Source organism: Syngnathus scovelli, chromosome 8 (assembly GCF_024217435.2).
Source record: "Syngnathus scovelli strain Florida chromosome 8, RoL_Ssco_1.2, whole genome shotgun sequence".
NCBI lineage: Eukaryota > Metazoa > Chordata > Actinopteri > Syngnathiformes > Syngnathidae > Syngnathus > Syngnathus scovelli.
The window spans coordinates 15,923,140-15,944,741 of NC_090854.1; the positions used below are offsets into that span (position 1 = coordinate 15,923,140).

Consider the following 21,602-nt stretch of genomic DNA (forward strand, 5'->3'; position numbering starts at 1 on the left):
TCGCTATCAATCGTGTACTATTGACAACACGGTTCTGAGGACCTCCCTCATCATGTCATTTATTGAACTCCCATGAAACCAGCTAAGTTAAAATAGAAGTGAGTGTGTGCGGTTTTAAAGTGGCACACCGGTGCAAAAGGGTGGATGTCCTGTTCCGTCTGCAACAGCCAAGTGTCATGTTAGTCAGTTTACTGCTTTTAGCCAAGCACTTTGCACCGTCAGCCTTTTGTTAGCGCCATCGCATCGCACCATTTGCGACGCATCACTCATCTGGTCCCCACAACATGTCAATGTGTGTGTTTTTGTGTGAATTATTTTCTTTCTAGCGAATGATATGACAGGTTTAGCCCGCCAAGGCGTATAGGCAGTGTCACTTGGACATCTCGACTTTCAGCTATGGGTGTGTCTACTCAATACGCTGAAAACATTTGTTGTCCAAAAGGCAGCGTGACCATTGGAATTCCTCCCATCCGCCGTCTATGCAAACATGTGGTGTGGTATCGTGTCATTAAGAGAGCAATTTGCACACAACGCGCTATTTATCACATTCTATCTGTTGCTCCTGGTCACCAAGTTTCACACACTATTTTCCGTGACCTCGACTATTCAAGCTTAAACGCGTTGTATAAGGGTACCAACAACTGTACATTTGCATTTTACAGTCATGACTACAACAACTGCGCTATCGTCATAGCAACAAATCCCTAATTGAAAACACGTTTCTATTTTCAGATGACTTTACGACATCGGAGTTTGTCCCACGCTTCCGCATTCCTCGCTTGGACCCCGGTTCGCAGTGAGGCAATCTTGGAATTTGCAGTGCAAACGGGAGTAAACACGACAAGGTGGCCTGCAGGGACAAAGCACTTTGGAATTTCACTCAAGGAGGAAAAGTCGCCTCAATTGCATGCAAATTCTTTAGAATCGACATAAATAGTCAAAATATTTTGTTTTTGTACTTGTCTGCACTGGTCACTCCCCAATAAGAATACAAACAAATGTCGGGCTCCTAAAAAGCGTAGATTTATTTTATTGCATAGATCAGTGCAATTCAATTGGCGGCCCACGGAACATGAATTATTTTAATTAATTTATTTTTTGGCACAGCGCAACACCTTACAAGGAAATCAGCATTATCCCTTCATTGCCTTTCAACAAGTGCGTGTGTGTGTGTGTGTGATCAGCTTGGTACTATTTAGACTTTTATTATTCTGAACTTTTACCCTGCCAGGCCGCAACAGTGGCCTTCCCTCTACGACCCCGGGTCACTCTGAACCGACCTACAGGAACAATGGACGTCACTAAACGGAAGAAGATGCCAAAGCTTCAACAGGGATCACCGAGATCATCTTTCCGGAACTGGTCACCAGCCAATCAAAGAACAGCTAAGTTAACAAACATGCTTTTACACCTGCAAACAATTTATAGTCTCCAAAGAAAGCCAAACACCGGATTTGAACTCAGAACCTCTGGACTGTGCAGCAAACGTGCTAACAAGTCATCCACCATGTCACAAATTCAACAAACATCATCACGCATGACGTGTGCCGAGGGAGGCCCCGATTCAACAAGTGTATAGTCTGTGAGGTAAGAAGAATCACATTCAAAGTTACCAAAAATACTTTACACACCCTTATTCAAAAATCTTTTTTTGTTATTTTTAAAAAAATGAAACCACTATATTTAATGAACTAATGAAGTTATTTCTAAAAATCCCCATGGCTGGACTTGTTTCAACCAGCCAGACCCCCCCCCCCCCCCCCCCCCCCCTTCTCATGGACAAAAACCGAAGTGGTGTTAATGAGTCTTTAACGCAAACGCCATTATTCTCCAATGTGGATCCCATTCGTTCTTTCCATGAGCCCATGTGCTTATAATAAGGATAAGAGGAAATCCCATGACCTCTGCACCATATAAAAACAATCTATGCATGCAATCAAGCTGACATTAAGACCTATAGAAATGACTATTTAGAATTGTTTCACATAATAAGTGCAATCCTTCATGATTTTAAGTCAACAACATGGATGGCCTCTAAATGAGGAGTAGTGAGATCGCCCCTCCCCATGTTTGCTTTAGGTAAGGCTTCACACGGCAGTGTCGCAGCACACAAGCTGCCTCTCGTGCATGCGGGTCTCTCCGTTCACACGTTACCACGACCCACAATGCTTTGCCTCAATCAACAGACGGAATCATTGCAGTCTCGCGTCCGCCCGCCGGTGACATCACCGCTAACTGTTTTTAACAAGACATGAGGGGGGGGGGGGGGGCTTTCTCTTGGTTAATGTCATTTCATTTTTATGCTATTGCGCAATGGTTACTTATTGTATTAACCTGGGCAATTAAATTGGATGTCATTAATTTATATACGTCTTTTTGCAAAAGTTTTTTATTTCATTCAATTCACTTTAATAGTAATAGTTTGACACCTTTGTGCACAGGCTAATTTATTGCGCCCATTTTCTTTCATTTAATTTATTGATACATGACGTAGCCCATTTACAGTAGTACAGTAGTCCTAAAGCACTGGTGTCAAACTCAAGGCCCGGGGGCCAGATACGGACCACCACATCATTTTATATGGCCGGCAAAGACAAATTTTGCATCAAATTCGTGTGTCATTACTAGAATTGCAAATTGTCTTCACTTTTAATAATAAAAGAAAGGGTCATCCAGAATAACGTATAGCGGCTACATACAGGAGGTTTCCGTCCATACCACAACCACTACTAAATGATGTATTTGTGTTCTGTTAAAATTAATGTAGTGTTGGTTTCGCATACAGTGGCTAATCCTAAACCACTTGCACATATCACACGTCTGTACAGAACCGCAAACCACGCTCCCCAACATACTGTGTTACATTCATAACTTGTCAACACGCACACCTTCATACACATAGTGAGACAGACTGTCTGTAGACCTCTGACATTTTTTTAACCGGTGCTTCATTTTAAGCATGTGGGAGAAAAACATGTTGACGTGACACATGTTAGACTTAGAGGGGGTCTTGGAAAAGTCAGGAATCTATACCAATGTTCATACTCATTAATTTATCAGCAAAATCAAGTATATGTGGTTCTGCTCAAAAGACTAAATAATAACGTGGCTAAAATTATTAGCATTGCCGGCTAACATTAGTAGCTACGTCTCATGATAGTAGAATAATGTTTCGGTTATTTGTGATGTGCATGTCATAAAAAGTTTTATTGTTCATAGCGTAAGAGCATCTAACTGTTTTGCCTGCCAGGTTAACATACATTATTTGTTGTAAATAAAAAATCATTATTGAACCAGTTAAGTGAATTTGTGGCACACTTTATGATCTCAAATTGTAAATTGGTTGAGAATAATTACAGTACAGAATATGAGCCTTTATAGTTTATTCCGTGAATGTCTTCTCCATACAAGGTTTCTACTTCTTGCAAGAATTGAAATAAGTAAAAAAAAAAAAAGTACCAGCCTGCGAGTCACCAGCTGTTTTTCGAACCTTTGTGCCAGCTTTTGCATTTTGATGTGAGGTGAGAGCTCATGTCTATCACTTGATTTAGTTTTGACAGAGTCAAACCAAAATGCTCCAGTTTGGCAACACCACAGGAAATCACTTTGCCACATGAGCTCCTCTCTAGAACTCATTCAATTGGACTACTAGTCCCACTTCTTCTGCTCCTCGACGACAGACATCGAGATGTCTCACGGGGTTAAAGGCTAAAACATAGCGGCCCATAAAGGCAGGTGCTTGCAGAACGGCATTATGGGACAGCTATTCTACAGGGTGGTGCGAGTAATGTGAGGAATGCTCACGGGAGTCACTGTTGACCTGGCACAAACAGCATAGCATGCTAGGATGCATGCAGCATATGGTCTGCAAGGAAAAAAAAATAAAATAAAATACCCCCCACCACGCCGCTCATTGTGGCAAAAATGGAAACACATGACAAGGTTTTAAAAATGGCCCAATAGCACGAAAAAGTTAAATCAATTCTAAGATTTCTCTCCAGATATTATTATTTATACATATTTTTAGATAACTGCTACAAACACGTGCAAAGATTTAACGATGTAAAACTCAATTGTATATTATTTATTGTTCCATCGGCTCCACCAGGAGATCTCGATGAAACTTTTCCAACCTCACTTCGTTGCTAGTTTGTTCCCAACACACTCTCCGACCTCACTTCCCGCTCTCTTGTTAGTCTTTCCAGACTCCATGAACCATTTAGCTGTTCTTACTTAGACTTGATGGTGTGTGAAGCAGTTTTGTAAACGTTGTTATTCTTCTTAAATAGTTGGATAAATAGAGGCTGCGAACTTACAATGAGCTCACTCCATACTCGGAAAGCAGCATCGTGTGTTTTTTTTTTTCAGTGCACACAAAAGCAATAGTTATACGTGGACTCTGTGACCGAAACATTGGCAATGCTCGTAACCCGGTAAGTGTTATTCCATGTCAAACTAACAGCATGCCAGGTTCAATATATGTGAAATAAATGGCAGCCCTTAACAAGTTTGTTTTACGGCTGAATTAAGATGTTTTCACTCACTACTGGAAATGGTAAAAAATATTTTTCTGTCGTGTTTTAGCAGGAAATGTGGAATGTTTTTTGTATTACAATGGAAAAAGCGGTTGAGATGATGAAGGGTTCTTCTATCCATCCAAACTTTTCATTTAGAAATACAGTATTTACTCCAAAAGTACCATTTTAGGGTTTCTCTAAGTTAAAATTGAACTAAAGAAGGTATAGAACATAGCCCTGAGGGACGCCATATTTTATTTGATCTAGGCAAATGCAAACGTCAATTTAAAAAATGCTGTTTTTGTCCCTGTAGAGAATGAGAAGAAGTTTAATGAGGGAATTTGGAGCGGTAAAGCGCTAGCTAGCAAGATTGCAATGTAGCCTCAATTAGCTAATCACAACAGAATCGGGATCGGTATCGATTCTTGGTACTAAACTGAATGAATCTATGATAAACGACTCATATTTTTTTCATTTAGTCCATATGAATATTATTTCTAAGAGGCATTTTCAAGCTATTTTCATAGAAAATGGTTTGAAATGGGAGTGTCGTAAGTTGAAACATTTCCATCCTGAATGAATGAACGACCGTATTGATGAGTTCATGAAGCCGCTTGCCAGACACATGGATCTTCTCGTTTTTTTCGTCTTTGAAAAATAAATGCATCGATCCTTGCTGTGTACATTTGAGGCTCATGCAGAAAAAAGGAAAATACACAGCATCTGGATGAGGAATGTTCGCAGATAGCTGAGTAATGGATGCTGGCCGCTCCAGACTGAGCCGCAAGAAAGGGACCTTGGATCACGATTGGAAGGACGGACAGAAGACGAAGCCGCAATTGAAGGTCTGAAGCCTTCAAACAAGATTGGGAAGTAATGGAAATAAAAACAATCATTTCCATGGTCGAACTGTGAATCGAAACACATTAATTACCACAGAAATTATTTTTGGGAACAATTTAGCATTCTTAAGTGTTTTGCACACGATGGTAGAATTGCCCAAAGTGAAATTAAGTAAAAAAAAAAAATCACACACCTGACAGAAATGTAATGGCATCACTGAGTGTTGTTTTATATAAACTGCGTGTTTGTTGTCATATGCACTGTGTGATAATTGCCAAGGAAGAAATTAGAATTGACTAAAAAAAATGAAAAATAATCACCTAATAATAAACAAATAAAACATGAATAAATAGTGAATGCAAATCCCAAAAAGAAAGACTAATAAATTAAAAGATCTTAAAAAAATATAATAAATCAAAACCCATGAAATAATAAAATATAGAACAGCTAAAAATTCGGAAAAATAAAATAATAAAAAGAACATTCCTTAAAAATTAAAAAAGGTAACGGCAAAAATGAGATAAATTCCCATGGATTAAAAAAATATTAAAAAATATAAATATTTCAGAGAAAAAAACTAAATCACAAATTCTTTATCATCTCTGTGTTTTATACAGTTAGCTACTTTTTCTAAAATAAAAATAAAAAAAAGAAGAGTAAGCACCCCCACAAAAACTAAATATTACCTAAAAGAAAGAAAAATTCTGTGACCAGTGGAGCCCAGAGAGCAAACTGCTGACACAGGGATACCGGCCTATATGTATATCCAGATGTATTTTGGACTCATGCATCCCATAGTCTAGCCACTGTACGTATGAGGGTCTGTCATGGCAACAAAACACAGCACACCAGAGGGGGAGGATAAATTCCCCTCGTCATTTGAAAGGTCAGAGTGTGTTGGCTGATTATTTAGTCTTGCCCTAAAAAGAGATTATTATTTCTCCCTGACAACTTGTGGGGGAAATATGCCACCTTAACATAGTTTTTGTAAACTGTGTATTTGTGCAAGGGTACAGGAAACTGAGCGTGTGATGTATGTACATGTGCCGTCCGGGACCACCGGCCTTGCCGGGCTGTCGAGCGGAATTGCGCTGCTCATCAAGACAGAGCAGAAAGAAAAAATGAATGGTCAAAACAGTATGACGGCAGAATGGTAGACAGGTGGGGGTCCGCGTAAACGGCGGCCATGATAGATGGGGAAGGACGCATAGCTTGCACGCAGTCAGACGTCCGCTGAGACAGATACACAAATAGACGTTCTGCTCAAGGAACTAGCTAGGCCTCCTTGATGACCTTTTAACGTCACGTAGAAATAGTCCGAGCTGTGCATGTGCGTGTGTGTTTAGTGCTGCAAACATCGCCCAGAGGATTTAACAACATACATTGTCTTTAACTAACTGTCCACTATGTTTTCTCACTGTTTGGTACATATGGACTGCAGCCAGCCCTCCCTAATCGCGGGACATAGAGACAGAGCCAGCAATTAATGAATTTCCACAAATAATTGAAATGCCATACAAGAGATCTGATTTATGATAAAGTGATAATTAGAATTAAAATAACTTGTCATAGTAACTTTCTAATGTAACAGTAAATACTGTTCAGTACTTATGGACAGGAAGTAAAGTAAGTCTTTAATTGTAAATAAAACAGAATCATAATTGATTGATTTTTTATACGTCTTAGTTTATTTTTTAATTTTAAGTTTAATCTTCTGAAAATTAAAAACAATACAGGAATTAAAGATATTTATTTCATTTCTTTAATGCATGCAATTATACGTTTTTATTACTCATTTACTTATTTTAAGTAGCATTGAATTAACTTTTGACTACTTTTTAACATGCTTAAGTAAACTAAAGTGAAGTAATGTCAACTGTCTTTAATATTTAGAATTTTGAAATAGGCAATGATTTTTCAAGGACGTTGAAGAAATTGTGAAACTAGTACAAGTTCGCTTTCTTTAGCGCTCTCTAGTGGACACATATGTTACTGCACAAGCGCAGGAAGTGCTTTGCACCATCTGCTGCTGTTTTAAATATTTAAAACTACTGCTCAATTATACAGTATAACCCCAACCAAGCAAATCCCTTATTTATCACCATGACTACCGCTTTAATGTTTATTATTATCATTTTAGTAGATAAAGGTTTATAACTGAAATAATGAGGTTTGTTTATTTAATTTAAATAGGGCAGCACTGCTGTTCTATATTCTAACCACCAGATGTCAGTGTTCGCTTCAAGTACAAAAGGAATACAATATACTCCATCGTTTGCAAAAAAACAGGGCCTTTGTACTGCCTTCCATATGTAATATACATTTTTATAGCGTTTAGACTTTGCTTGCATGCATCACAACGGGATTTCCCTCGATGTTATGCATATGGAGTATTAAAAATAATAACTATCAGACACATTCTTAAAGGCTAAAAGGAAAGTGTTTGTTTGCACTGGTAACCAAAGCAACAGAAGATGACGTCAGATATTCGATCTTTATATGCCACAGGAGGGTGGAGACTGGATTGTTTTTCATAAATGTTCACTTAATTAACTTAACATGAACACAGAGCTCAGTTTGTACAATATTAGTGTGAAAAAATTATTTTGTTCTCATTCTTACTGTGCTATACATTATTAATTTAACATCACTTGTGAAAAAAAATACATAATGTATTAATAATGCATAGACGTGTATTTCTGAGAAAATATTTTGAATTCAATTAAATGCTTTAAGTAATCTGTAATTGGTATAATTGGCTACTTAACTATAAAAATAAAATAATGCGTAAATAATTTTAACATTTAATTAAATTACAATTTATTTTTAATGTTATTGGTATAGTTGGTATTTTTAATGTAATTAAATATTTCCAGACATGATCAGTTTAGCAATTTGATTATAGTGGGGTTTAACAAAAATGTTTTACAATAAAACATTTTTATTATTCCATGATAAGAATGACAACATGTTGGACTAGCGGTGAGCATGTCTGCCTCACAGAGTCTAAGGTTCGAAATGGAATTTTGAATGCACTTAAATCTAAATTTTCCATTGGTGTAATTTTTAAATCTTTATTTACGTTTGGCGGGGGATGTTTTTAATTTTTTAATGACTTATGATTCCACTTAGCATGGGCTTTTGGTGTGACAGCAGCTAAATGAAATCCAGCTGGAAACATGTCATTATGTCATCTTGTAAAATGAAAAATAAAAATAATAAAAGGAGTAATCTTCCCGATGAGTCATGATGCTTAGAAGCAGAATGTTTTGATGGAATACCAGCGTTGCATGACAGTGACACAAAATGTGAACTCCTCACTCCAGCGATTTACCAAAACTAATGTTTGGACCAATTCAGTCAGAAAATGTGAACTCCTCACTCCAGTGATTTTCCAAAACAAATGTTTGGACCAATTCAGTCTACTTTGTGGTGCTGTACATGGCACAATAAATCATCAGTTTAATATGGACATTAGGTTGCAGCAAAGCAATGAAGAAGTTTTATTATGTCACTGATCTTACCGTCGAACAAAGTTGGATGAATGACATTTTTTTTGCTGGAATTACTTAATATAACTTTTGTATTGAAACATAACCTATTTTCAATTTAAGTCAAAACGTTCTTTATAATATGCTCTGGCATTTCCATCACTTTGCTCGATGTTAATGTTGGCCTCATCACTGTACAGGTACTTTGCATAATCTGACCTTCTGATTCTTTTTGCCGATTAGTAGTTTGCATTCTTTGGTATGGCCTGTCAATGTGTTTATCCAAAGTATATTGCTCAGTACAGTTTGTTTCAGGACATTCCAAATGTTCTTGCATTGATGTTCTCTTACCTTCAAAATCATTTGCTTTTTTGCAGATCCGTGGTCTTTATTTTTGCTTACCATCAAATGCAGCATACATGATACTAACAAACACTATGCAACGTTTAAGCAAAAGGCAACACCTGAGCAATTGGAAACACCTAGCTGTCACATGTTCCAATACTTTTGCTCATCGTGGTTTCATCCAGAATGTAAATAACAAAAATAAAACTTTGATCTCATATTCATCTATTGAACCCAAATGTACTCTTCAGTATGAAACAAAAACAAAATTGCCTATTTCTCCTGGGGCCAAATAAATTCAAGGTGGATTTGCCCTTTGGACTTGCGGGGGTGTCAAATGTGCGTGAGCGAGTTCCAGGGGGTGGAGCTCTAATGGAGGAAGTAGCCCCTTTAGATTGCTTGTGCTGTATGCGTGCTAACCTCCATACCAAGAGTCGCGAATCACTGGATCATCATAGCGGGGCAGAATAACATCCACGGGGGTGGGGTGGACAAGCCACACTCGGATCCCCTCGAGTGGATCTAAACGTCGGCCCGCGTGGTGCACTTCGATCGGAGCAGTGTGCGACCGGCGCTCCCGAAGCGAGCAGTATGCATTTGGACTGCAGGCTGCTACTATGGAAGGAGCGGTAATGGTGGGCAGGGGGCCGACAGGGGCCGGGGTTCTCGTCCTGTCGATCCTCGTCATCATCCTCACCGCGGAAGGCTGCAGGGCGCAGAAAGGTGGGTGCGAAAAGTCCGCAGAAGAAGAATGCCTTCTTAATGCACCCAACAGTTGACTTGTGTCCTAACATGGCCATTTTGGTGGGCGGAATTCCGTTTGGTTTTCAACCGCTTTCCGCAATCCGCCGCCATGCATTCGTTGCGCTAAAACCAGGAGAACCGGTTTTGTTCACGCTGTTTTCTTTCGGCACGCGGACCGCTTGGGGGCTTTCACGATTGCCGATTTCAAGTAAAGCGTTCATAGATTAGTTTAAGATGCATTTGATCACCCATAACTTCTATTAAATGATGAAATTCTAAACGGATCTTTTGAAAGACGACAAGTGTTAAAGGGGCATCGCTTGCTTTTTCGCCAATACGAGACAGCAGCACATGTCGGGCATGTTGTGGCCTTTCCCCCCCCCAGCTCCAATCACAGTAGTTGCTCATGTTTCCACGTGTTTACGGTGCTTTGCAAACATAAATTCTGCATTTAATATCTTTAGATCTGCTTCGGGCACATTTGAGCAAAAATGAGGGTTGCATTTTAATAGGCAAACTCAGGTGAGTGAAGTTTGGGGGTGTTGGGGGGGGGGGCATGACTGTAAACACGTGGACAAAATTGTCATAATTTATAATTGCAGCTCAAACGTCTTGCAACTCACTCTAATGTGATACCTAACTGGCATAAGGGGGACAGTTGGTTTAAAAGTAGTCTTGTGGTGAGTTATTAGGAAGGTAACATGAGCTGCTGGTGAACATTGCAGTGAGTCAGAGCTGGGAAAGAGGCTTTTGTTTTTGTCCTCTTCAGCTGGATAATGTCCACCGAGAAGCTCTTGCATAACACAGATAAACACACTTCAGCTCACCCTGTACCAAAAAAAAAAGTCTTTAAGGTCAGAACTTGACTTTAGTTGCACTTTTTGATGAATCGCTTACGATTGGCTAGTGTTTTGCAGCTGCAAAAGGGATTACAGTGGATCGTCCGAGTTCAAAAACAAATCTTTGACTTAAACATTCCCATAGGAAATAAAATGGTCTTGCATGACCATTGTTGTGGCATAAGGGTTGAAAAAAAAAAAGATAAGGACGTGGAAACATTGCTAAACTGAAGTCTGACCAGATATGCTGGTCTCTCCAGATTTCACGTGACATCATGCAGTTCTCTGGATGTCGTGTTGCAAAAAAATACAAAGAAAAAGCTAACGCCACAAGTTTGTTATTTAAATCTCTGCTGACGTTTCCGGATTTGGTGAAAAATTGTGTTGTGCACAATGGCTGTCCATCTTTCGTAATAAGTAACATGGAAAAAAAAAAGCCAAAGGGAAAAGCTCAAGTTAATCCTTAACTGAGATTTTCTGAGGTACTGGATCATGTTGGAGGTTAGCTGGAAAAAGACTTGCTAAATAGCCTGAGTTACAAGGTCATGTATTATCAATGGAGGGGAGAAGTGTCTCCAAAAGTCACCTGTTGTTTTTGTGCAGGTGATGGCTGCGGACCCACAGTGCTGGGCCCGACTAGTGGGACGCTGTCGTCGCTGGGCTACCCGGGGCCGTACCCCAACAACACGGTCTGCGAGTGGGAGATCAGCGTCCCCCCTGGCACCAGGATCCACTTCTGCTTCGCTGAGCTGGACATTGACGACGGTGACTGCCAGGTCAACTACCTCCGCTTGTACAATGGCATCGGACCTACCAGGAGCGAAATTGGTAAGCTCATGCGCTTTGAAAATAAAATCTATTATATAGTTTTTGAATAACATGACTTTTATCGTACTACAGCGAAGTACTGCGGCTTGAACGTGAAGGTGAACAAACTAATAGAGTCCGCTGGGAATCAAATCACAGTTCAATTCATGAGCGGGAGACATCACACTGGACGTGGATTCTACCTGTCCTACTCCACCACAGAACACACAGGTAAACCTCCCTTCGTACTTTTTGTTATCGAAAGCCATCGAATAGGAATGTTTCTTCATTAAAGATAAGCTGCAAAGGGCCATTTTAAGATTTGGAAAACAAATATAAGTATCTTTAAATAATCTCTAAAAAATATTACTCGGAGCCTAAATTGGGATAATGTGAGCATTTTGGACCAACTGGAGAAGGACGAACTGTCTTATTCCAATAAAAAGTCAATTACAGGGCCCATATAGACAAAACATATTTATACTCAAATTTAGTGGGAACAGAATGCACACAAACTGCTAGTGGCAGGTTGTATTATATGTATTGTGATTTAAAATTCAACACTTCCTGGAAAGGCGCAGCTGTCTAAAATACTTGTAAGACAACATGCCGCTAATTGTTGTCGATTGTTGACCTTAACCTGTTGTGACATTGTTTACTTTAGATCTCATCACATGCCTACACAAAGGAAGTGATTTCCCCGAAGCGGAGTTTAGGTAAACACCTTGATGTTTGAGTCGCAAGAAGGTTGGCTTGTTTTTGTCTGACGTTCATTTTCTTCTCTTCCCAAGCAAATACTGTCCAGCCGGATGCTTGACGTCAACAGAGGAGGTTTCCGGAACAATACCGACTGGATACCGAGAGGTGATTAAAACTTTCTTTTTAACCAATTATGAATCAGGACACAAGTATTGTTTAAATCTCGACAATTATCAGCACCAGAAAGACCAAAAATTTAAAGGTTTAGGGAATAAATAAAAATCTTATTCACTTTTAACATTGTTAATGCATTCATTTTTAAATATTAAAACAAAAATGTTCTTCTATATTTAATATTTAACCCAAATCGATATGATACCGAGCGCCTCTCGAAATGCTCGAAATCCGTCTCGTTGTTTTTCCCCAATGTGGTTGTCACTCCCACGCTTATTAGCTTTCTGTCTGTTTTGATTCCAACTGACCTATTTCATTTCGGTCGGCTATCTAGTTAACCGGAACGCTAACGCAATAAGCTGGGACTGATGCGATTTACTGCAGTTGGCGCGTTAAAACGCCAACCGACATCTGGCTTGTCAGGACACGCTGGTACATGTCGGTCACGTTAGGCTAGTAAATGCCACAAAGTGACTCACAAAATGTCAAATTACCCGTTATAAATTATAGCTGTGTCTTTCTTTCATTAAACTATGTCACTTTATTCAACTATTGTTGAACGCTGACAAATCTAGACAGCAAGTCAAAATGCCAAAATGAAAGAAATGAAAATAGGCCTAAAAATTTGGATTCAAATTTTGATCCGATGCACTGGTTTCATGGACACTAAAACTAATGATCTAATTAGTATTTGCGTGTTTAAGCGTCACGCTTGGATTAACATTCGACATATTCAAAATAAATCTTGACGGGAATGGGCTTGATCCGATCAGAATATTCCGAATGAAGTGAAACCTTTTTATTCCAAGTACGGGCAAGTACAGTTGTGCCATGAGAGCCTCGATACTTTGAGCTTGTGGTCTATCCAAGGCGGCCTTGTGGTTTTATGTTGTAAACCGGTCTCGTCTTTTCGGTATCTGACTTTGCGGGGGTGCGATGATGTCACCGCCGCACGATTCGACTAAAGGAGGAGGGTTGTTGCCGAGTGACGGGAGGAGGGGAGGGGTAGGTGGTGGTGGTAATGGGCTGGATTTAGAGGGAGTGGGGCGCCCCTTAGGAATAGAGGAGGGTCCGGGTCAGAGGGGTGAAACGGAGGTGAGATAATACTTTGGCCCAGAAGAAAAGAGCTCCTAATCCAGTGCAGCTGCGGCGTGTTCTCGGAGAGTGACTCAGTGCAGCTGACATGCTGGACAACACCTCACTGTGTCTGCGTGTCATGTGTGTGTCTATGTATGTATGCATGTGTGTGTCTCCTCCCATCATATTATTAGGGAGGCCTGACAATGCGTTGGCGGCAGGGTGCAGCTCTCCAGTTGACCTTCAAGCGATGCAATTTGATTTAATTCAGTATAGTGCCGTTTTATTGACCGGGTCCGGCTGTATGAATTGACAAAGTTTAATTTGCCAGGATGAAGTTCTGCCTCCGCCAGTGAAAATAAAATCCAGGTTATTGCTGGATTAAATGCATATTTTTTAGGGATGGTGTGAGATAGTTTTGCTGTGTGATTTGCAGGCGAATGATGATTGTGTGGTTTTAAATTGTCACATTGTTTTTTTTTTTTAGCGCTAACGTAGCTATGGCCAGCCCACTTAAACATAGTCCGGGAAGTGGCATGTGTGTGTATGGGAAATTTGAAGCAGTTATTGGGCAAGTGTTGATTGCCTGCGGCGTGCATGTGAATAAGTACATGTGTGTAAACACACTCGTCACTCCGCGGGGTCGGCTCACAACTCGTTAGCGCCAAATTCCTCCGGTTGGCCTTTTCCAGCCATTCAGAAAAAAAAGAAAAATCCCAGCTGTTCCCGGGAAGGCTCTCTTTTGTGTTTAGGGTTGCACATTGAAATTGGAATGCAGCCGGCCGGGTGATTCACTACCTGAGACACTCGAGCGTTCTCACCAAATCGATGTGACATCACAGCGAGTCATCGGCATCCCATCTGGCGCAGTGTGAATATCATCACGCGCTTGAAATTAATGCACAATTTTATTTCCACTGTCAGATGTGTTGAGTATTTATAAGATTGTTTTCATTTCATCAATATTTTTGTCTATCATACCTGTCTAGTCATCTCCGCTGTGTTTGGCTGCTGTGCACGCTGGCGTGGTATCCAACGCCGTGGGGGGCAGGATCCATGTGGTTAGCAGTAAAGGGATCCCGCAGTATAAGGGCACACTGGCCAACAACGTCACGTCCACTGGGTAAGAAAGAAAAAGAATCAGACATGATTAAAAAGTATTCAGAAGCCTGGCCTTATGGAAATTAGAAGAAAATGTGGATTTCTCACCATTAATGAACTTTTTATTGTCCCTCAGAGGAACACTGTCAAACAGTCTCTTCACCTTTAGGACAAACGGTATGTGTCACATGACTTGAACAATGTAAAAGGATACCCCCCCTCCAAGAAAAAAATATTTTTTGAATTACTGCTTTCAGGCTGCTATGGAACGCTGGGATTAGGGTCCGGTGGCGTGGCAGATAGTCAGATCTCCGCCTCGTCCGTGTGGGAGTGGAATGACGTGGCGGGTCAGGTCAGCGTGTGGGCGCCGTCGGGAGCTCGGCTAAATAAGGCGGGGCTGCCCTGGGCGCCCTCCCACAACGACCAACACCAGTGGCTGCAGGTGGACCTAAAACGACAGAAGAGGATCACAGGTACAGAGGCAACCTAAATATCTTCTTTGTCGTAAAATGATTTTCTTTTTTTTTTGTTGCATGAAGGCATCACCAGCACAGGCTCTACGCTGAGGGAATACCCGTACTACGTGTCGGCATACCGAGTCCTTTTCAGTCACGACGGCGAGCGGTGGCTGCGCTACAAGGAAGCCAACTCCACGCAAGACATGGTAACACTAGCAGCTAATCGCTTCATCAATAACGTCACCGGCATCCATGTTGAGCAAATTGACAGGAAAAAAATGGCACTTTAGATGGCCGAGAGGTTGCAGACTTGGCTCTGTTGCCATAGCAACGGGTATTGACTCATGGTTTCTCAGGAAATGAGTGGTTGGAGTAGAGTGCTTGGATGGGCACGTGGCTTTTAATAATGAATAGATATGGATTAAGCGGCCTGTTCTGGGAATGTCACCGTTGGGATTCTGGAGACTTTTGTCGTGATTTCCAGATTTTCCAAGGCAACATCAACTACCAGGATGAGGTCAGGAATAATTTCATCCCCCCCATCGAGGCGCGCTACCTGAGGATTAATCCAACCTGGTGGCAGCAGAGGATCGCTATCAAGGTGGAGCTGCTCGGATGCCAAGTGTCTTCAGGTGAGAGCAAAATGCTTTTATTTTAATGTCAGCTCACTTTCCCGTGTTTTGTTTGCGGAATATGGATTGAACAGGAAAATCGACCTGGTTATAGCCATTTCAGGGGGCGGCCATTTTGCCATCACTAGAACCTGTGATGTCATTTTTAATCGACAGCAAGTGGCAATATGGCCGCCCTCTGAGATGAATAAAAACGGGTGAATGTTGCTGCTTAACTCATATTCCACAAATGCAGTATTAATCTGAAAACACAAATGGGTGAAATTGCAAATATTTGGTACGGTGTGAAGTCATCAGACACTACGTCAATTCTACTTAATCGTAACAAAATCGTCCCCCAAACAAAATGTCTTCTGGTGGAAATAGACGCTCAATCAGGATTCACCTTTACAAAGAGAAGCATAGCCACTGGTTATAAAGTAGCTTAAGTGTCAGATGTTCTCCGCAGCGAGGAAGGCTATGGAGCCCAGGATGTTCCCGCCTCCCCGTTTCACCCCTCGCCCGGCAGCCACAAAACGCCCACGTACGTTCAGCAAGACCACACCACCTCCGGATATCCGAAACACCACCATGCCGCCTCTCACTGGCAAAGGTACGTTTGAAAAAGAAAATAAAAAGTCAGTCGTTAATTGTAATTTTCTTTTGGAGCTCAGATGTGGCGCTGGCTGCTGTCCTCGTACCTGTTTTGGTCATGGTGTTGACAGCACTCATCTTGCTGGTGGTATGTGCTTGGCACTGGAGGAGTCGGTGAGTATTCTCTCATGATGACTTGTCAAAAACAAAAAACAACCATGTTGTTTTTATGCCTCGGCATCTCGGTTTACAGGAAGAAGAGCTCCGAAGGAACGTATGACCTCCCTCACTGGAATCGCACTGGTGTGTCATCGTCCTCATTTTTTTTTTTTTGCCGTCGTCTCTGAGAACTTCCCATTTGGAATTTGCTGTTTTCCTTGCAGACTGGTGGAAAAGTATGAAGCAGTTACTGCCGTCCAAAATGGTGGAGGTGGAGGACTCTGTCCGCTATAGCAGCAGCGAGGTGGGCCGGCTTACGGCGAGGGGCGCCGTTCCGAGACTGCACGCCGAACCCGCAGGTATCAGTTGTGGCGCCGCTTTGAAATAAATGCCATCATTCTACATTTATTTCTTTTATTTCCAAAATTATTTACGTGCACTTTTACTGAAGTATTGCTTCCTAATAAATAATTATTTCAACATTAACAGGCTCCTTCTAAAAACTAAATATGAACTGCAACTGATAGACTGACTAGTCCTGACATTCTTGACCACTTGACTATTGTTCTAGTAAAGGAACATACCAGCAGGTGGCAGTAGTCTACATGTTTTTAACGCTACATTAAAAAAAAAAAAAAAAGGTTTTCTTATAAATATGGTTATGATGTCTAATAAAAAACATGCACCATCAAATTAAATTTGAATCAAAACACAAAGAAAAAAAATGTAGATGCTTATGACACAATGTTGATGATCTTATTTTCATTGATTGCTTTTGGATAGAATACGCAGAGCCCCTGGTGAGCGGCGTAACAACACTGGGTCCCCGGTCCACCTTTAAACCCGACGAGAGTCCCGACCCGAGTTACAGCGACCCCGACCTGTACGACGCCCCCATCTCCCCAGATGTCTATCACGCCTACGCGGAGCCCCTGCCCGCCTCGGGGGCTGAGTACGCCACGCCCATCGTGGTGGACATGGGCCGCCATTTGTCAGGAGCCGCGCCCGCCACGTTGCTGCTGGCACGGACAGATGGCAGCCAGTCGGCATACGACACACCCAAAACCGCCACGGGACACGACCCCACCTATCAGGTGCCCCAGTGCGGCACCAACAGAGCCGAAGGGGGCGCGTGATTGGCCAACTACCTGAGCTTTTATCCGGAGATGTCTATCGTGTACAGACGGCGATTTGGATCCGCTTGCGTTGGCGCCATTCCAGTCGGATCACTGAAAGCGCAGAAATGAATGTTTGTTTTTTCGCGCTGCGCGTAGCTCACAAGACGAGCGCGCCAACTACTGTTTTTGTAATCTGTGATTCTTGCTTTTGTGAAACTGTGATTAAAAAAAAAAAAAACGATCTTGTTACAAAGGTGATGACGGAAAACAAAAATTCCTCCTTAGCTTCGTTGTCCACGGTACGCGTTGTCTTTGAAAGCGTAACTTGAACTTGTGTTACTGCTTGTGTGATTCCGTCGACGCAAACCTCGAAGAATTCCCAAGTGATTTTTTTTTTTTTTTTTTACTGATATTTATTTTGGAATCCTGCTGATAAGCCCACCCACTGCCCACCCCATGCCGCTTCTGCAGACCAAATGTTGCCTATTTTTGTTTGCGTCGCAGCTCAGCAGAATGAACTTTTTAAAGTCTTAATGTGAGAAATAAAGTACATTTTGATGAGTAAGAGAAGTGTGACATTACTGTGGTTTTGTTTATTTTGGGCATTGCTTTGCATCAAGCCAATTTATTGTCTGGTGGTGCAAATTAAAGTGCAATACTTTCATTATGTCATTACATTTTTTTTCCTGTTCTTTGAAACTTTTAGCACTCAACTTTGTTTTGTATTGCCTATTTTTGTTTTGACTTTTTTAAATTCATTTCATACATGTTTATATGTATAGATTTAATTATATTAGATTTAATGCACATTTAATTTGATTTTATTTAGTGGTCCCATCAATTTACATAAAAAGCAATTTTTACTTTTTCCACATACATCCTATCCTAAATCAAATTTGATTCTGGGTATACAACACACTGAAGCTATACATGAGGTCAGAATATTGCTACATAGAAGTGAATAAAGCCAATTGAAAGCAAGTGGGCAATAAAAATAAGGCTTTAATTATTTAAATTAACTGCTATTTCCACAAGGTAAAAATCAGTTTCTACTCACGTTAACATAACGTGAGATGCAATACAAATTTTATATATTATACAATATATGTTATTACAATATTTTGCACATTTCATTTTTGTTTTGATAACATAGACTCTGCTGCTTATTCATAACTCACCCATGTTCTTCCCATCTTTCCCAAACTTCCACCAGATGACAGTGAGCCCAATGGCTGCCAGCAGTGCTAGACTGCTGGTGATCAAGTAAGCGATGGGCAGGAACTGGTTGGGACCGCCGAACCAGTTCAACGTGGTCAGGACCACCTGCTTCCTGCCTCGGAAGTACTGCACGGGGTAGTCTGGAGGGAAGGGTTGAGAGTCAAGGGGGGCAAACAGATTGATCATGAAAATAAAGGTAAAAATTAGCCTTTTAATGGCTTGCAAACAAATACAGTGATCCCTCGCTACTTCGCGTTTCGTTTATCGCGGCTTCACTACATTGCGGATTTTTTTCCAAAATAAAAAAAACATTTAAAAGTCAAAAGAAAACTTCTAAATTGAGGAAACGCGTCTAACCTTTAGTATTGCTCCAAATGTTCGTTTACATTCCTTTAGAAGTCCGTTTTCGCGTGTTAGCACGATGGCGAATGAGCGTATTTCCGCTAACTCGTTAGCCTGCCCAGTACTTCTTGTTGGTGACCGTACTTCGTGGATTTCATATTAATATTAAACGAGGGATTAATATGATAGAGAACTGTAGTTTGATCTCTGGAATGCCTCGCCACCCATTAAGTGTAAAATAAAACAACAATGTCTGTCTTGCCTAGTTCTGGAAATACGTCCGTTGCCTATTTCTGAAACTACGACGGTGATTGGGACTTTTTATTAAAACTCAAAAAATGCATAAAATTGTGAGGTGGTTGTAAAAACACAAAGCATGTCTCCTTTAAGAAAGATACTGTAGGTTATCTCCACGCTGTAGTTGCCTTTCGGGAGGCCGCTCTGGAAGGGTTTGTTGGTGCGGAGCAAAACGCCGTAGAGCTTCTTGAAGTTGGGGAAGGCGGCCTCTCGCATCCACACGATGAGCGCTTCATTGATGAACCCGTTGTTGATGGCGTCTTGCGTATCCAGCTCGTAAACTGGCTTGTGCCAGTAGGGAGGTGGTGCCGTGCCTGTCGGGTTTCACATCCACCGTCATCTTGTGAAAGTACACAAAATAGATGGAAAGAAATACCTTGGAAGACTTCAGCCAAGGTCATGTTTTCTGTCCGCGGGTTGCGGTACTTGATGTTTTTGTCCGTGTACCAGCTGATGCCTTTGCGTAATAAAGGCACAGGGTACTGGGAACTACCAGAGCCAAGATATTCGAACTTGAAGGAATCTGTGGGGGAATAAGAGATGTCACGAATCAAAACATCAGAAACACCACATGATTCACACACACATTATTTGATCACATGTAACTGGGGATGGTATTAATCATGATCCATTGTTAAGATTTGGATCAAGAACAATTCTGAGGAAGAACACCAAGGAAGTCAGCTAACAGCATCCATGCTAGATATAAATCTTTCAAGTCCACTTGGTAGGACACTAGCGTGCAAATAGGAGTTCAGAACTTGCAAGTGACATTGCCATCCTGTGCAAGGTGAGATTCTAGGGTGTGTGTCTTTACCATTAAAGATGCTGTTGGCCACAGCGCCACAGGGGGCGATAGGGAGTCCTTTGTCGTTGGTGGCAAACGGCTTGCAATACGAACTGGGTTTCTGCAATAAATACAAATTACATATGAATACGTTTTAAAAACAAGGCATTGCATTGCAAAGCACCTTCAGGTTGGTCTTCCTGCCGACCATCTGCGCGTCATCCCTGGAGTCCATATATCTGCGCAGGTTCTGGTGGAAGTTTTGAAGGGCGTAGTAGAAAAAGACATCCCCCTGAAACAGCAGAGGAGCAAACATCAGTGTGGCTTACAGATGTTGCAGGCACGTCAAATCTGGTTAACTGGTTAACCACCAATAAAAAAATAGAGCCCAGCTACCATACACAAACCTCCACTGTGGAGCACAATGTGTTCTGTGAAGTTGCCCCAAATAAAATCACTATTATAAAACATCGACAACCATTCATAAATGAAATGACACAGACATGAGGGCGAGGGTACAGGAATATATTGGCAAGTAACGTTTTTTTTTGGGTAAATAATAGGCACATGTATGTTATCATTTGCACGTTACCTTCAAGGCCCTGTCCACGTGAAAGTACAGTTTACAAGTGCAGGGCAATCTTGCGTTGCTCACATCCTTACGCATGTCGTGACATCGTGCACACTCGCCGTCGTCTGTGTAATCCAACTAAGGAGACAGGAAAGATTTATGAATAGAGGACACACTTGTTCACAACATAGACTTTGACCACTTCCTTCCTTGACGGCTTAAAAAAAACACATTTCTTCAGCACCTTTCACAAATATGGTGCAGGCTCACCCGGATTTCCTGGACACTCTGTGTCGTGAGAAGAAGCCAAATTCCCAGCACCATGCAGATGATAGCCGTGAAGTAGAAGAAAGGCAGGACGGTGTTAGCCGTCAGCATGGGTGACCAGGCGGGCAGGCGCTGCTGTTTGAAGGCCGAGTTGTCGGGCCTACGGGCCAGGGGTCCGCTCTTGGCTTTGGCCATGGCGGCGACGGCGCGGGGAACGTCGCTCGAGGGTTCTGTGAAAGTGGCTGAGATCGCTTCCTGTTCCTGTGTTAGCACTACGCAAAAGACACACACAGACAAACAAACGCGTGCACATTTGACGACGGGCCTCTCGCTGTGCGGAGAGACGGTTGAGTTCTGTTATTAATTAACCACAATCAACTGCCTCTTCCTGTTTACTATTGTTGGACTTTTTTGCTTTTGTTTTGGACAACACGTACGGTAATCCTCATATAGCTATTGAGGACATCTATTTAGAATTAGGTTTGTATATTCCCCCAAAAAACTTTTTCTATTTGGAACTAATCAATGACATGAGACTCAGCA

The 21,602-nt window shown here is 41.4% G+C and overlaps 2 protein-coding genes and 1 long non-coding RNA gene across 3 annotated transcripts; 1 reads left to right on the forward strand and 2 right to left on the reverse strand.

Annotated features, from left to right (window-relative positions):
* The first annotated feature begins 9,552 nt into the window (after positions 1-9,552).
* dcbld2 (discoidin, CUB and LCCL domain containing 2) lies at positions 9,553-18,147 on the forward strand. The gene is made up of 15 exons (XM_049727253.2): positions 9,553-9,919; positions 11,383-11,607; positions 11,680-11,817; positions 12,251-12,302; positions 12,378-12,450; positions 14,526-14,659; positions 14,774-14,814; positions 14,895-15,110; positions 15,177-15,301; positions 15,580-15,727; positions 16,176-16,319; positions 16,381-16,474; positions 16,554-16,603; positions 16,684-16,818; positions 17,243-18,147. Exons 1-15 carry the CDS (start codon positions 9,814-9,816, stop codon positions 17,593-17,595), a joined length of 2,034 nt encoding a protein of 677 aa, XP_049583210.1. The 5' UTR covers positions 9,553-9,813; the 3' UTR covers positions 17,596-18,147.
* On the reverse strand, positions 10,176-14,656 carry LOC125973280 (uncharacterized). The gene is made up of 2 exons (XR_011087206.1): positions 14,518-14,656; positions 10,176-14,424 (listed from the first exon to the last, which is right to left on the reverse strand). It is a non-coding gene; the product is annotated as an uncharacterized lncRNA (long non-coding RNA).
* On the reverse strand, positions 17,965-21,494 carry tmem30c (transmembrane protein 30C). The gene is made up of 7 exons (XM_049727254.2): positions 21,063-21,494; positions 20,814-20,930; positions 20,406-20,513; positions 20,252-20,342; positions 19,811-19,957; positions 19,536-19,748; positions 17,965-18,935 (listed from the first exon to the last, which is right to left on the reverse strand). The coding sequence occupies exons 1-7, from the start codon at positions 21,252-21,254 to the stop codon at positions 18,745-18,747; spliced, it is 1,059 nt and encodes a 352-aa protein (XP_049583211.1). The 5' UTR covers positions 21,255-21,494; the 3' UTR covers positions 17,965-18,744.
* Between the last annotated feature and the right edge of the window lie 108 nt (positions 21,495-21,602).

What these genes read in the sequence shown, in the direction of transcription:
- dcbld2 (XM_049727253.2), top strand. Translation starts at nt 9,814, where the DNA reads ATGGAAGGAGCGGTAATGGTGGGCAGGGGGCCGACAGGGGCCGGGGTT. An exon ending in TACCGACTGGATACCGAGAG is followed by an intron (nt 12,451 to 14,525) that starts GTGATTAAAACT and finishes ATACCTGTCTAG; the next exon opens with TCATCTCCGCTGTGTTTGGC. An exon ending in ACGACAGAAGAGGATCACAG is followed by an intron (nt 15,111 to 15,176) that starts GTACAGAGGCAA and finishes TGTTGCATGAAG; the next exon opens with GCATCACCAGCACAGGCTCT.
- tmem30c (XM_049727254.2), bottom strand. Translation starts at nt 21,254, where the DNA reads ATGGCCAAAGCCAAGAGCGGACCCCTGGCCCGTAGGCCCGACAACTCG. An exon ending in GGCCAACAGCATCTTTAATG is followed by an intron (nt 19,958 to 20,251) that starts GTAAAGACACAC and finishes ATTCCCCCACAG; the next exon opens with ATTCCTTCAAGTTCGAATAT. An exon ending in CTTGGCTGAAGTCTTCCAAG is followed by an intron (nt 19,749 to 19,810) that starts GTATTTCTTTCC and finishes GAAACCCGACAG; the next exon opens with GCACGGCACCACCTCCCTAC.